This window comes from Entelurus aequoreus, linkage group LG05, assembly GCF_033978785.1.
Source record: "Entelurus aequoreus isolate RoL-2023_Sb linkage group LG05, RoL_Eaeq_v1.1, whole genome shotgun sequence".
Classification (NCBI taxonomy): Eukaryota; Metazoa; Chordata; class Actinopteri; order Syngnathiformes; family Syngnathidae; genus Entelurus; species Entelurus aequoreus.
The window spans coordinates 62019519-62036302 of NC_084735.1; the positions used below are offsets into that span (position 1 = coordinate 62019519).

At 41.0% G+C, this 16784-nt stretch overlaps 2 protein-coding genes across 3 annotated transcripts in view; one reads left to right on the forward strand and one right to left on the reverse strand.

The window, feature by feature from the left end:
• Window positions 1-1155: 1155 nt before the first annotated feature.
• Window positions 1156-16784, forward strand: part of psmg2 (proteasome (prosome, macropain) assembly chaperone 2) — a 15886-nt gene continuing 257 nt past the window's right edge. Inside the window, exons 1-7 of the mRNA XM_062048526.1 lie at window positions 1156-1290; window positions 1586-1754; window positions 1821-1879; window positions 1965-2083; window positions 14264-14443; window positions 14498-14618; window positions 14698-16784. The exon at window positions 14698-16784 is cut by the window's right edge and continues 257 nt beyond it. Coding sequence (XP_061904510.1) covers window positions 1234-1290; window positions 1586-1754; window positions 1821-1879; window positions 1965-2083; window positions 14264-14443; window positions 14498-14618; window positions 14698-14778 — 786 coding nt within the window. The 5' untranslated portion in view covers window positions 1156-1233 and the 3' untranslated portion in view covers window positions 14779-16784. The remainder of the gene's footprint in view (window positions 1291-1585; window positions 1755-1820; window positions 1880-1964; window positions 2084-14263; window positions 14444-14497; window positions 14619-14697) is intronic.
• ptpn2b (protein tyrosine phosphatase non-receptor type 2b) overlaps window positions 15130-16784 on the reverse strand; it is an 18114-nt gene continuing 16459 nt past the window's right edge. For both annotated transcript variants that reach the window (XM_062048525.1, XM_062048524.1), the window contains exons 8-11: window positions 16580-16784; window positions 16416-16502; window positions 16247-16277; window positions 15130-15639 (exon numbers count right to left, since the gene is read on the reverse strand). The exon at window positions 16580-16784 is cut by the window's right edge and continues 1 nt beyond it. In XM_062048525.1, the coding sequence (XP_061904509.1) occupies window positions 16253-16277; window positions 16416-16502; window positions 16580-16784 (317 nt within the window). In that variant the 3' untranslated portion in view covers window positions 15130-15639; window positions 16247-16252. The remainder of the gene's footprint in view (window positions 15640-16246; window positions 16278-16415; window positions 16503-16579) is intronic.

Sequence of the window (16784 nt, forward strand, 5' to 3'; positions counted from 1 at the left end):
TCTCTTTACATTTTGTCAAGTCGAGTCCAAAGTCATCAAATTCATGACTCGAGTCTGACTCGAGTCCAAGTCATGTGACTCGAGTCCACACCTCTGGTCAATTGTACGGAATATTTACTGTACTGTGCAATGTACTAATAAGAGTTTCAATCAATCTAAGTTTTTTGTTTGTTTATATATCCATCCATCCATCCATCCATTTTCTACCGCTTATTCCCTTTGGGGTCGCTGGAGCCTATCTCAGCTACAATCGGGCAGAAGGCGGGGTACACCCTGGACAAGTCGCCACCTGATCGCAGGGCCAACACAGATAGACAGACAACGTTCACACTCACATTCACACACTAGGGCCAATTTAGTATTGCCAATCAACCTATCCCCAGGTGCATGTCTTTGGAGGTGGGAGGAAGCCGGAGTACCCGGAGGGAACCCACGCAGTCACGGGGAGAACATGCAAACTCCACACAGAAAGATCCCGAGCCCGGGATTGAACCCAAGACTACTATATGTCTGTTTAAAATAGCAACACATTACAAACGTAAAGCCTTCAAAGATTCAGAAAGTTTGCCTAAAAGTGAACGATATGTGTTGTTGTAAAATGTTCGCAGTTTGTAGACAAAGGTGAGTTGATTGAATTGATTAACGTGAACCCCGACTTAAACAAGTTGAAAAACTTATTCGGGTGTTACCATTTAGTGGTCAATTGTACGGAATATTTACTGTACTGTGCAATCTACTAATAAGAGTTTCAATCAATCAAAGTTTTTTGTTTGTTTATATATGCACATTAACCACTCCTCTTGTACGCGTTAAGTCTTAGCGGAAGTAGAAGCTCAAATATGTGCCTGGTTGAAATCGTTAAGCTTTTGAAATGTTTTAAAAGGTTTGCTCGAAAGTGAACCCAATATATTTTATCTTATTGTTTCATTATTTTCATTAACTTTATTCAGGCACATTCAGGTATTCAGTCCGAATGAGTCGATGTCTGAACTGGAATGAGTCTAATCAATGTTCACAATTTCTGTCAAAAGTTTTAAAAAAAAGGGGGGGGGGGGGAGAAACTAACATTTTCTTTGTTATTTCATGTTATTCTTTGTTATATTTATTTTTAATCAGGCACATTCTAGCCTTCAATCACAATGAGTCGGCGTCGGAATTTAATAGGACCCCAGCGCCTGCAAGAAAACAGAAGAGAAACTTCTGAGATTGTAGCGTTTAATAACTAAATAAATCATGTTTATTTCTTCACAAAGTTCCGCAACTGTATTTAAAGATGTGACGCTCATAATGGTGAGTTAAATATTAGCCTTGTGTTTGTGTCTGCTTGGTAGGAAGTATAATTATGCTAGCATGTGAAGAATAGTAATAGAAATGTAACATGCCCAAAAAAAGCTAATTTATTTAACGTAGCAAATAAACACATTTTTGGGACCTCGGCCATTGTGGGCATTTTATTAACAGAGCCACAACATGTAAAAAAAAATAATCGTCGTCCAATTGTAATTATTTACGATCTATAACCAAATTAAGGCAATGATACATACATGAATTTTAAGCATTGGATATCGATCTTCTCTGACTCTAGCCAGCAGTGGCTGTAGGTAATGTGGGCCAGCTGGCGGTGGACCTCATCATTTCAACCTTAAATTTACGCCGAGTGGGTTACCTGCACACGGACTGCCTCATTCCCATGGCGGGGAATAACCCGTTCGCCACCTGCAAGGACCCAGAGGAGCTGCACACAGCTGCAGAAGGTACATGTGTAAAATGTACCTACATAGCTCAAGTTAACTTTCACAATCTAATTTTCTTGCCAACAGTTTACACTGCATCCGATCTCAAACTGGCCGTTCTTCAGATTAGGGCCCCGATTGTGAAGGTTTGTCCACATTTCTTGCTTGACAGCTATAAAATGTGTTGTACATGCATACTGATTGTGCTTTTGTGGGGGCGGGGGTTTCCAGGCAAAATCCAAAAAGTTTCGTCAGCTGCTACTGTCATGGATCAAAACTAGTGGTTTCTCCAGGACGATCGTTCTGTCCAGCAGCCATGACTACCAGAGGGATGACCAGCAGCTGCAAGGGTATGGCCCAATAGGAAGAGCTTATTGCATAGACTAGAATAGATTAACATAAACTATGTAGTTGCATGAAAACTGCACATTAAAATGTTTTCTTCTGTATGACAAGACCACTCAGCTGTTTTTAAATTTGTAGTTCTTAAAGATAATAGTCAAAGATCATTTGTCTAACAGAACCACAATGAGGTTTTTAATGGAGAACTGCACTTTTTTAGAAATTTTGCCTATCGTTCACAATCATTACAAAAGACATGATGACGGATGTTTTTTTTTTAATGCATTCTAAATATTATACTAATAAACGTAAATAAAAGTATGCTTACAGCTGAGCCAAAGGGAGTTCCACTATTTTTCCCATAAAATCCGATAAATAACCATTAAAAAACCGCCAACAATACACCATTTACATTTCGTAATTTGAATATTAACCAAGTATTAGTGATAGTTATTATAAACGCTAACACAGACAAAGTATTTAGAGCGGCGACGTGATCACTTCCTGTGTGCTGATGTTTTACATCATCGAGTGGTCTGCTGCTTTCTCCCTTCCCTGCTCTCTGTATGTATTGTAGATCATAAATCATGCATCTTACCTGGACAAAAGGTGGCTGGTAATATAATCCGACAAGTTAGGACACTTTGACCGCCACTTAGGACCTGGAACTGGCGAGAACGACATGAAAAGCGATTGTTCAATAATTATATCCAACTTACTTACAGTGTACAATCTATTCAAATAATATGAAACTGTTGTAGCTGAGATAGGCTCCAGCGCCCCCCGCGACCCCGAAGGGAATAAGCGGTAGAAAATGGATGGATGGATGGATGTTTTAATCACAAAGATTATTTATTTATCACATAAACTTTAGGCTTAGGTCAGGCTTATTTGAAAAATAAGTGTATTAACTAATATACTTACTGCATAAGAAGGGACTCAAACACCTGACCAAAAATAAATGTACATATAATCATGTTTTGATTAAATTGTATATTAATTATTAATAAACGTTTGACTGTCAATACAGTGAAAGTAAAAATGAAAATGAAAATACAGGCTTTGCCACTTTAGTCATAATTTTTGCGCTTGATACCGTCATTACTGCCACAAGTGGTGGTAAAGTGTATTACAACAGAGTACTGCTGCCTCCTATAGGGACCACAGCTGAGAAACAGATGTTTTTGGGCGGCCCTATAGGGGGTGCTCGCGGGCCAACGATGGCAGAGTCATTTATTAGGAGGGTATGGCCAACTCGGTTTTAGACGATCTCCTCAATGATTGGTCAAAAGGCACTCACGTGACGACAGGGCACCATAACTACTACAAACTTTGAGCTGATGCTACAGTACGTCTTTGCGGTGCTCCCTCATTAGTTTTTCAACGTGTAAAAATACCCTGTTGTGCAGCATAGGGCTGCTCCACCCACAAGAATTGTGGAAAGTCTTTACATCGCTTTCCCAACAATCCGGAAAAAAGACAAGTATAGTACGTGAATGTTCGTTGCAAACACTAGAGAGCCACCGATTATAGCGTCTTGTGCCGGGTAAACACATGACACAACATCTGTGTTTTGTTCCGGAGAGAACACACAGACGCTTATACAAATAATAACATAGGAAATTAATAAATTTAAGAGATGGTTTGACAAAAACAGACTATCTTTGAATCTCAGTAAAACTAGAAAAATGCAATTTGGTAACAGTAGAAGAGAAAGTCAAACACATACAAAATAGATGGACTAGATTGGGTGTAATATTAATAATATTAATGGATTCGATTTATATAGCGCTTTTCTATACACTAGACCAGGGGTCACCAACGCGGTGCCCGCGGGCACCAGGTCGCCCGTAAGGACCAGATGAGTCGCCCGCGGGCCTGTTGTAAAAAAAAAAAAAAAAAAAATTGTTTTTTTAAATTAAATCTACATAGAAAAAACACAAGATACACTTTCAATCAGTGCATCAACCCAAACAACCTCCCCCATGCACACTCATCCACACCCACTCACACAAAAGGGGTTATTTCTTTCTGCTACCAATATTCTGGTTCCCACAACACAGACAACACATCTGCAAGGGACACAGTCCCTGAAGCACACATGATTGTATAGGCTGCTGGTCCACTAACATTTTCATTAATTACTATTTTTGCATGTAATTATTTTTATATTGTTTTACTTTCTTTTTTATCCAAGAAAATGTTTTTTATTTATTTATCTTATTTTATTTTATTTTTTAAAAGAGGGCCTTATCTTCAACAGACCAGGTTGTCAATGAAATTAGATTTTTTTAAAGGGTTTTTTAAACCAGGCCCAGTCCAGATAATGTCCAAGTCGGACTCAGCAACACACACCTTCATTCATGTACACAGAAAAAAATTAGGGAACACAACAGATTGCATATAATTTATAAACAAAATTACATTTTCAAAATAAGCATTTATGTACAGTCCAGATTATGTCCAGGTCACTCAAATTAGGCAACACAACAACAGATATCATATAATCTATAAACATAATTATACTTTCAAAATAAGCCTTTGAGGACTTCTCATCTTTTTTTTAATGTTTTTTGGCATCATTATCGTTTTCAACCATGTAACTTTCTAAAGTTTGAAAATACTGAATAAATGTTTTAAAGAAAGTAATACTAAGTGAATATCTGTTTTGCCCTTAAAAATAAACCTTTTATCGAGTACTATAATTAAATTGACTAAATCATGATTGTCAATGAACTCTCCTAAAATAACAGAAACCACATTAAGCTTCATAAAGAAACCAATCCTTAAACACATTTTTTCAACTTCCACCCAAAACAAAGACACAATATGACAATACCAAAACAAATGCAGGGTGGATTCAGGCTCCTGACAACAAAATCGGCAATCATCTGACTCTGTCATATTCCATAATTTTAACATTTTCCCTGTGGGTAAGAAGTTATAAATAATTTTAATTTGAAAATAACGATTTTGCACATCGATAGTGGTTTTATAGATTAGTTTGAATATGGCATCCCATGGCAACGGGCAGTCAAAAAAGTCCTCCCATTTTCCATTTGTGTTGTATGAGGCAGCCTTCAAAGATTTCTTTATTAAATAAAAATTATATATTTTTCTATTTATTTTAGTTCCTTTTTGCCAACTAGAATTTCTTATTAGAGGTTTACAAACTAATAATTTAGTAGTTCCATAATTAATTATTTGTTTCCATCTTTTCCCAATTACTCCAGTTAGTTGATAAAATGAAAAGCTTGAGCAAGCATCACCATACATAGCTCTAAATTCATCATACTTCATAATTTTACCATTCTCATTGATAATATCATTGACAAAAATGATTCCTCTTTCAAACATATTTTTCCAAAAGAAAGGCTTTCCATCTATTACAATATTAGAGTTCATCCATATTAACTGCTGCAAAATATCGTCTCTTTTTTCTGGCACATAAAATTGAAAACACCACTATGAGTGGATTGTTTCCTTTATGAACCCCGCCATGTTTCCCAGCAGACTCTCTGGGAGGGGATCACTTGTAAAAAAGGATACAATTTCTTTTGATACAGTACATGTTTTTTGTCCAACAGGACATTTGTGTACCACTCAATGTTTAAATACATCTTTGGAACAATTGATGCTTTTAAAGACAGACACATAGCTTCAAGGTTGAGAAGTTTCAGGCCCCCATATTCAAACTCTTTGTACAAAACCTTTCTTTTAATCTTTTCTGGTTTGCCGTTCCAGACAAAATCGAAGACCCTCCGCTCATAAATCTTAAAAAAGTTTTGTGATGGAGCTGGTAATGACAAAAACAAATAAATAAATTGAGGAATAATTAACGAGTTGGCAATAGACATTTTACCATACAAGGTTAGGGATTTCCCTTTCCATAATTGCATAATTTTGTCCAGCTTTCTCAGTTGATTATCATAATTTACTGAGCCTAGATCTTCCAGATTTTCTGGGACAACAACACCAAGTATGTTAACTGGTCCATCTGTCCACAAAACAGGCACTTTGCATTCCATTCGAAAGGACGTTCCCTTTAGATTTCCGATCCTTAACATTTTACATTTATCATAATTAAGCTTAAGGCCAGATTGCTGTGAAAATATGTCCAAAAGATTAAGAAGGTTCCGCAAACAATGAGGAAAAATCTTATCTTTGTGAATCAGCCTTTTCTGACATGAACTTCATCAAGAACAAACACAGAACACGCCTCACTGATGCACATCTGCAACTCACTCAGAGTTGCAGTGTCAAGTTACACACCAGAGTACAACACACTAGTTAACAGCATGCAATGCCAGGCTTCCCACTAACTGACAAAGAAACAGATAACAGATTTGGTGTCCAGTTCAAAGTGTGACATGATTTAAAAATTTGAGAGTTTACTTTTGTATTTTACATGAGTTATTATACAAACATGGTGCAAAGTAATTCATGATTTGTTAAAAAATGTTAGTGGCTAGCTAGTTAAAATGGGATATTGTGATTTCACAAGACTGTCTTAGAAGTGATCATTTGAAAATGTTCAATTTAAAAAATGTGCACTTAGAGAAAATATAAAAATAAAGTGTTGCATATTGATATTTATCTGTTTCTATATATATTTATTGTGAGAAATCATTAAGATGATCAGTGTTTCCACAAAGATAAATATCATTAATTATTAATAATAACAGAGTTAAAGGTAAATTGAGCAAATTGGCTACTTCTGGCAATTTATTTAAGTGTGTATCTAACTGGTAGCCCTTCGCATTAATCAGTACCCAAGAAGTAGCCCTTGGTTTCAAAAAGGTTGGTGACCCCTGCACTAGACACTCAAAGCGCGCACAGAGAAGTGAGAACCCATCATTCATTCATTCCACATTTACACTTGGTGGTGGTAAGCTACATTTAAAACTCCAGCTGCCCTGGGGTAGACTTACAGAGGCGTGGCTGCCAGTTTGCGCCTACGGCCCCTTTGACCACCACTAGACATTAATTCGCATTCATACACCAGTGTGAGCGGCACTGGGACCAAGGATGAAGTGTCTTGCCCAAGGACACAATGGCAGTAACTTGGTTAGCAGAGGCGGGGCTCGAACCTGGAACCCTCACCCCCCCATATTAGATGAGAAAGTGAACTGAAAATCTCGTAAAAAATATACAACATAAAGTAGCAAGAAATACACAATATTGAATAAACCAAAATATGTTCTGGACCAAAAATCACCCAATAGGGAAATATTGGGGAAATAATTACAAAAGTACACTTACTCACTTATTAGCATGTTACAAAAAAGAAAGATCAGTTACAATAATACATAAGAGATACATACAGTGATTACAACTACATAGGCAGCCACCACAGTTGACATACTTCACACAAAAGTCATAATTTCTGTGATTGTTGGTCTAAAGCTAATGAGGATTTTGGCAATTTGAGGGTAATAAGTTGTTTTTTTGGTCGTTTTGTGTATTTCTTTACGTTTATTGCGCCGTCGGGTGCAGGAATGTAGCGGGAAAGTGCATCAAATACGGCCGCAAAATTCTAATTTCACAAAATAAAAGCATGTTTTATTGTAAGTTTGAGCTGGAGTATGTTTAGAAACTAAATACAGATGTATTATTTTGGTTTATTTCGTCAGAAAAATCTACATCAAAACGACAGCAATTGCATGCATTCGGGCACGTATTATATACAGTCAAGAAAATAAGTATTTGAACACCCTGCTATTTTGCAAGTTCTCCCACTTAGAAATCATGGCGGGGTCTGAAATTTTCATGGTAGGTGCATGTCCACTGTATGAGAGATAACCTAAAAAGAAAAATCCAGAAATCACAATCTATGATTTTTTAACAATTTATTTGTGTGATACAGCTGAAAATAAGTATTTGAACACCATCATTAATACTTGGTAGAGTAGCCTTTGTTTGCAATTACATAGGTAAAACGTTTCCTGTAGTTCTTCACCAGGTTTGCACAGACTGCAGGAGGGATTTTGGCCCACTCCTCCACACAGATCTTCTCTAGGTCAGTCAGGTTTCTGGGCTGTCGCTGAGTAACACAGACTTTCAGCTCCCTCCAAAGATTTTCAATTGGATTTAGGTCTGGAGACTAGCTAGGCCACTCCAGAACCTTGATATGGTTCTTATGAAGCCACTTCTTGATTTTCCTGGCTGTGTGCTTTCGGTCATTGTCATGTTGGAAGATCCAGCCACGACTCATCTTCAATGATCTGACTGAGTGAAGGAGGTTTTTGGCCAAATTCTCACAATACATGGCTGCAGTCATCCTCTCCTTAAAACAGTACAGTCGTCCTGTCCCATGAGCAGAAAAACACCCCCAAAGCATGATGCTACCACCCCCATGCTTGTCAGTAGGGATGGTGTTCTTGGGATGGTACGCATCATTCTTCTTCCTCCAAACACGCATAGTGGAATTATGACCAAAAAGGTCAATTTTGGTCTCATCTGTCCACAAAACTTTCTCCCATGACTCCTCTGGATCATCTAAATGGTCATTGGCAAACTTAAGACGGGCCTTAACATGTGCTGGTTTAAGCAGGGGAACCTTCCGTGCCATGCATGATTTCAAACCATGACGTCTTAGTGTATTACCAACAGTGACCATGGAAACAGTGGTCCCAGCTCTTTTCAGGTCATTGACCAAGTCCTGCCGTGTAGTCCTGGGCTGATTCCTCACCTTTCTTAGCATCATTGAGACCCCAAGAGGTGATGTCTTGCATGGGGCTCCACTCCGATTGAGATTGACCGTCATGTTTAGCTTCTTCCATTTTCTAATGATTGCTCCAACAGTGGACCTTTTTTCACCAAGCTGCTTGGCAATTTCTCCGTAGCCCTTTCCATCCTTGTGGAGTTGTACAATTTTGTCTCTGGTGTCTTTGGACAGCTCTTTGCTCTTAGCCATGCTGAATGTTTGGTTCTTACTGATTGTATGGGGTGGACAGGTGTCTTTATGCAGCTAACGACCTCACACAGGTGCATCTGATTCAGGATAGTACAGTGGAGTGGAGGAGGACTTTTAAAGGCGGACTAACGGGTCTTTGAGGGTCAGAATTCTAGCTGATAGACAGGTGTTCAAATACTTATTTTCAGCTGTATCACACGAATAAATTGTTTAAAAAATCATAGATTGTGATTTCTGGATTTTTCTTTTTAGGTTATCTCTCATACAGTGGACATGCACCTACCGTGAAAATTTCAGACCCCTCCATGATTTCTAAGTGGGAGAACTTGCAAAATAGCAGGGTGTTCAAATACTTATTTTCTTGACTGTACATATATTGTTATCTCCAATAAACTTTTAAGAGCAAAGGGAGCCAGGAAGCACCTTACACTTAGTGATGGGACCAAATGTGCAGAGGCTTCGAGGCGTGTGTCGAGTAATGAAGGGGGCGTTTCCGCGAAGCGCGTTTTGAGGCTTGTTTCATTGCCAGGTTGTACCACGTGACCGCTTCGGGACGCAGTGCAGCCTGCTTGCACATGACTGTTTTGGGACTGATTAAGTTCAGAACTTTTATGGACAGAATTTCTAGGCGCAGTCAGGGCGTTGAGGGGATCCGGTTTAGTGGCTGTAGGATTAGGTCTCTGCTTTTTGCAGATGATGGCCAGGATCTTCAGCTCTCATTGGACCGGTTCGCAGCCAAGTGTGAAGCGACTGGGATGAGAATCAACACCTCCAAGTCAGAGTCCATGGTTCTCGCCCGGGAAAGGGCGGAGTGCCATCTCCGAGTTGGGGAGAAGATCTTGCCCCATGTGGAGGAGTTCAAGTACCTCGGAGTCTTGTTCACGAGTGAGGGAAGAGTGGATCGTGAGATTGACAGGTGCGGCGTCTTCAGTAATGCGGATGCTGTATCAATCCATTCTGGTGAATAAGGAGCTGAGCCGGAAGGCAAAGCTCTAAATTTACCGGTCGATCTACGTTCCCATCCTCACCTATGGTCATGAGCTTTGGGTTATGACCAAAAGGACAAGATCGCGGGTAAAAGCGGCCGAAATGAGTTTCCTCCGCCGGGTGGCGGGGCTCTCCCTTAGAGATAGGGTAAGAAGCTCTGTCATCCGGGGGGAGCTCAAAGTAAAGCCGCTGCTCCTCCACATCGAGAGGAGCCAGATGAGGTGGTTCAGGCATCTGGTCAGGATGCCACCCGAACGCCTCCCTCGGGAGTTGTTTGGGGCACATCCGACCGGCAGGAGGCCACGAGGAAGACCCAGGACACGTTGGGAAGACTATGTCTCCCGGCTGGCCTGGGAACGCCTAGGGACCCGCCAGGAGGAGCTGGACGAAGTGGCTGGGGGGAGGGAAGTCTGGGCTTCTCTGCTTAGGCTGCTGCCCCGCGACCCGACTTCGGATAAGCGGAAGAAAATGGATGGATGGATGGATGTTTCGGGACGCAGCTCAGATTTGCCAGGAGATTTGACAACTAAATCTCCTCTGTTCTGTACATTATAAAAGTTATCTTCCTCTTCATGCCATTTCAAGGTGACAGCAAAACATTACACAACTTGCCCTATCATGTGATTCTACCATGTTAGCAAAATACAAACACACAGTATATATGCATATTTAACACATAATACATATTTTATTATACTTTTGACAAAATGGTTTTGCTAGGTATATCAACAAACATTTGTGAGTCTTTGTCATTTCTAAGAGCCATAATAGACGCAACATATCAATGCATCACACGTTGTGGTTAAGATGCAACTGTTTGTCATCATACATTTGACCAGCAGGTGGAGTCTTGTGCCGAGGCATGCTTTGAAGCATTGAAGCTTCGAGAAATTCTCAAACCAATAGTCTCAATGCCTCAGAGGCTTTGTCTGACCATCACTACTTACACTCGATGTCAACACTGGCAAACACAGCGCCTCTATAAATGGTTAGTCTGCATTAGTGCTTGTAACAAAAAATATCACTCCTCCTTGGTGAATATTTAAGTCACAAATGGAGTATTTTTGGCTCCGCTGTAAACAACCCATATTTACGAGTTAGTATGCATTAAAAAAAACTAAATACATCCGTTGTCATAGCTTTCATGATTGTGAACGGTAGGAAAGATTTCAAAGGAAAGTGAAGCTCCCCTTTAAGTGCCTACTCAGTAAACCAGACTCATCAACATCAAGGAGGGTGACTCTCTCATTACAGACAAAATGGAGGTAGCAAGCAGACTCAACACCTTATTCACCAGCATAGCCACAACTCTAGTTAACAAGCTGTCCCACCACTCTGGTCGTTTTGGTGTAGAACACATTAAAGCCTTCTACAGAAAGCTAGGAGTAATCAACAACAATTTCAAATTAAAAATGGTCTCAGCTGACGAGGTGCTTAATAACCGGCCTTGACAATATTCCCTCCAGATTCCTCAGGGACTCTGCCACCACCATTGCTCCTATCATCACACACAATTAACCTCTCAATTAAACAAGGCCAAGTACCCAAGGATTTCAAGATAGCAAGAGTAACCCCCCTTTTTAAAAAAGGAAGCAAATTAGAACCTGGTAACTAAAGACCTGTTTCTATTCTCAGTTCCATTTCGAAAGTAATGGAAAAAATAGTTTATGAACAGGTCGATAGATACCTTGCTACTAATAAACCATGTACAAATTCCAATCCGGCTTCAGAACTAACCACTCCACTGACACATGCCTTCTCTATCTGACCGACCACATCAAACATGAGGTGGACACGGGCAAATACTGCGGCATGATCATGCTGGACCTTCAGAAGGCCTTTGACACCGTTAACTACGCCATACTGTTGGATAAGCTCAGAGCAATCGGATTTGATAAAACCTCATCGAGCTGGATGCAATCTTACTTGGAGGGGAGGAAACAGGTGCTAGAGGTGAACAGCACCGTGCCCCCCCCCCCCCCCCCTCTGTAAGCTGTGGAGTCCCCCAAGGGCACTATATTAGGGACTTTACTGTTCCTAATATACGTAAAAGCTAGGAGTAATCAACAATTTCAAATTAAAAATGGTCTCAGCTGACGAGGTGCTTAATAAATTGAGCGCGCTCCACCTAAACAAGGCCACCGGCCTTGACAATATTCCCTCCAGATTCCTCAGGGACTCTGCCACCACCATTGCTCCTATAATCACACACAATTAACCTCTCAATTAAACAAGGCCAAGTACCCAAGGATTTCAAGATAGCAAGAGTAACCCCCCTTTTTAAAAAAGGAAGCAAATTAGATCCTGGTAACTACCGACCTGTTTCTATTCTCAGTTCCATTACGAAAGTAATGGAAAAAATAGTTTATATGAACAGGTCGACAGATACCTTGCTACTAATAAACCATGTACAAATTCCAATCCGGCTTCAGAACTAACCACTCCACTGACACATGCCTTCTCTATCTGACCGACCACATCAAACATGAGGTGGACGCGGGCAAATACTGCGGCATGATCATGCTGGACCTTCAGAAGGCCTTTGACACCGTTAACCACGCCATACTGTTGGATAAGCTCAGAGCAATCGGATTTGATAAAACCTCATCAAGCTGGATGCAATCTTACTTGGAGGGGAGGAAACAGGTGGTAGTGGTGAACGTCACCGTGTTCCCCCCGTCAGTAAGCTGTGGAGTCCCCCAAGGGCACTATATTAGGGCCTTTACTGTTCCTAATATACGTAAATGACATGTCATCAGCATGCGACTGAATTGTTCCTGTTTGCAGATGACTCGGCCCTGCTGGTATCCAGCAAGGACAAGTCACAGGTGGAAAAAATCCTAAGTGCTGAACTCCTTAGTATTTGCACCTGGCTCGCTGACAATAAACTATCCATACACTTAAGTACAATGGAATCCATCCAAATTTGGGTCACAAATCAATCTCAAGAAAGTCAGTGACTTCACTATAAAAGTGGGTGACATTGTTATCACTAGGAAAGATGAGGTCACCTACCTAGGTTCCATTCTAGAGGCTAATCTTTCCTGTGATAAAATGGCAACCAAGGTTATCAGAAAGGTCAACCAACGAACAAGATTTCTGTACAGAATCTCCCAACAAAAGCACCTTGAAGATTCTAGCGGGAACTCTCGTTCAACCCTTTTTCGATTACGCTTGCACCTCCTGGTACCCTAGCACCTCCAAAACCCTCAAATCTAGACTCCAAACATCCCAGAACAAGCTAGTCAGGTTACTTTTAGACCTCCACCCCAGATCACAACTCTCTCCAAAGTGGGCTGGCTCAGGGTGGAGGACAGAGTAAAACAACTTGCACTGAGCATAGTCTATAAAATCCGCTACCCCTCCCTGATACCGAAGTACGTCAAACTACTTCCATAACGTAAATGACCGCCATAACTACAACACCGGGGGAGTTCCACAAACCACGTTAAACCCAGATTCCGATCTAACAAAGGTCTTAACTCATTCTCCTTCTATGCCACATCAATATGGAATGCACTCCCAACAGGTGTAAAAGAAAGTGCATCTCTATCCTCCTTCAAAACCGCACTAAAACACCTCCAGGCAACTTCAACCCTTGACTAACACCCTCCCCCCTCCATATCCCACCTCCCCGGATTGTAAATAACCAAATGTAAATAATCAAATGTATTTCTAATGTATATACTTGTTCTTATGCTACCTGAACTCACTATGTTCTCTGCTCGCTGTACATATCCTACCAAGTCAGACCTACACTGTTTCAATGCCCATTTCTCTGATGATGCAATTGTTGATGACTGAAGTGCTGTTATCAACCAAACTCTACTCATCCCACCCCCCCCGGATTGTAAATAATGTAAATAATTAAATGTATATACTCTGATGATTAACTTGTGTGATGACTGTATTATGATAGTATATATTTGTACCATGAATTGATTTACGTGGACCCCGACTTAAACAAGTTGAAAAACTTATTCGGGTGTTACCATTTAGTGGTCAATTTTACGGAATATGTACTGAACTGTGCAATCTACTAATAAAAGTTTCAATCAATCAAAAAAAGGTCCTAAAAATATTGATATAGAGGATATTTGAATAGCATTGTTATGCTGTAGCAGAACCACTGTTTTTATTATGACAATCAGTTTTTTTAAGAATCTGCTGCAAAATTTTGTTCAGGACTTGTGGGCCTGTGATGTTATTCCTTGGCCGGATTTGTCCCACCGGTCGAACCCGTGTTCAATTATGCTGTTTACAGGTAGTGTGTGTTGTGTTTTAGAACTCCTTTGAGGTACTTGATCACACCGAGCCTCATGAAAGAGAGTGCAGATGCCCTGAAGGAGCTGGGCTGGTTGGAGATGGAGAGCGTCCCAGGTAGTCAAGGTTGTTCAGACGCCAACACGGAGCCGCGACTTTTCGTCCCCGGTGGGGGTATCACCAAAGGGCTTTACACAGACAGGTAAGTCTTTTTAAAGTTGACCGGGATTGTGTGACTGATGTTGTGGTTGTACAGTTGCGCTAAGGAGTTCCCGCTGGCTGTGCTGCTCATCTTCTGCTCGGAGGGAGACAACATCCCCGATGCCTTCACACTCCTCAATCACCTCAACGACTGGCTTCACCTGCTGGACAGCCCTGTAAGCGACACACCTGCAAGCACATGAGTGTCACCTGCGTTTACAAATACTTTGTAATGTGTACCATTACCTCTTTTAGAAGCAAGACGCCAAAAAATGGAAGATCCCAGCATCCTGGAGTCTCCTCTTTGGGGGTGGCATCCCCCCAGCACTCTTCTGAAAAATCTTAAGACATAACCCGCCGCTTTGTCATTGAAACATAATGACATACAGGAACTGACTACTTCTGCAACCATTTTGAGGGTTTTGTGTTTCAATTGGTGGGGGGAGACCACAAGAGCAAAGCTTGTGTGAATGTTTGAGTATTTCCCTGTTGGACATCATTCAGCCCGACTAACTGAAAATGTTTGGCTGGGTGCCATGCGGTGTTCCCAGCATTCCCGCCTGTGTAACACGACTCTTGCAACAATACGCTGACAGCACTAACATGTTCATTGAAATAAGACTGGCGAGAAAAGTAAAAAATATTTCCTCAAAAATTATAAAACATTAAAATAACTTTGCTCAATCGCAGGTTTAAGCAGAGGTAAACTAGATACCAGTTTTATTAGAAGATAACACTAACTTTTCCAAAATAAGAAATCGTCATCAAATGTAATTCATGTGTAACAATACTTTTGTTTTTTGAGTTGAACAAAAAAATATATACATGCCACTGACTTTTACCGCATCGCTGTGGAAAACTTCAAGTACTCTTATAAAAAATAGAAACATTTTCATTTCCACCCCTGGAAAAATACACATTTATAAAACAGCAATGCATAGCAATTGTTTCAGTCTGTATAAATGTAGTAAAACTACGCTGGTGTCTGCTTGAGTAATGTCTGTGTGTGTTAACAGTTTGGAGAGTGATGATGAGGAAGTGTGCTGAAGAGCTAAAACCTAAATTTGGATGGATGAGGAACGCTCGTGGAAGTGAGGCCAGCTGGTGTTTTCTGCCGATGTTTTGCTGCCGGCAATGCCCTTTAATGTAACTTTGGTTGGCATAGAGAGCAGAAGTCAAGAGTCGATGGTTTTTGCTCTGGAAGAGACAAAAAAATCACAGGTACCAGTTAAGACCAAACGACGCCTCACAGATCATACATAAAACAAGCATTCAACTAGAAGTGTATACCTGGAGACGACCACAACATATCCCCCAGAACATCTGCATTGTTTGCCCAAAGCATTCCATTAAGTACAGTTGTGCCACCTAGTGGAGAGGGTGCTAATTACACCTTCAATCAAAACCTTTTCACAGAAGGCCTGCTTCTCCATCATGGAGATTGCAACCTCTTGTGGCCTAGCGCCTTCAAAGCATTTTTATAAACTTTTCAGACCACCTCAAGTGAACAAGATGGATGACTTAATAGCCAATGCAAAAAATAATACAGGAGGGGGGGCAAAAGCAATCCAATGTAGGTAAAGATATGAGCGCACGTGCATTTCAGCTATCATAAATAAGTTTGCAGTCCTGCTCTTACACACCAACACACACTCATGCCGGAGTGCGTAAAGAAAATAAAAAAAAGTCAAACTGTTGCCTGTCAACTCAGAAAAAACAAACACAGCAGACACACCGCATATGTGACGTAGTAGACACCGGTGGCTTGAGTATATAAAGTGTGGGGGAGGGGTTGCATACATACGCCGGGTCATGTGCAGCAAATGCAGCCCAAACTGTTCAAGAAGAGAACAGCAGATTGAGCATGGTGATGATGGGAGGACCGACTCGCATGTGACAGCAAACGGGTCTCGACAAAAAAGACAATCCCATTTTCGTTTTCAAACAAGGAGGCGCTGAGAGAGCCTAATCACCTTTTCCTCTTCCTCTCAGCGTCGCTTGTCCTTTGGCCTGTTTTGACTGCGGCCGTTACATATAAGCCGTCGTCTCTGCGTCGTTTTCTGCGTGAAAAAAGACATTTAAAAAAAGGTTATCGTCGCAATGTGAATGAATGCTGCAAGAGCTTGTGTACACCCACTGTGCTGTTGTGCTGTTGTCCTTATCCCTGCAAGGGGATTCTGTTTGGCTCTTGCCGTCCTGCCGGTAATCTTCTTGCTCATCGGGCGGCGGCGTCTGCTGGCTGCCGTTGCATCGCTCTGTGGGACTGTGGACTTGCGGCTGGATGGAGGGAGGGGAGTCAGTTGCGGGTGCCTGGTCTTCCCGGGACAACTCTCGCCATTGAT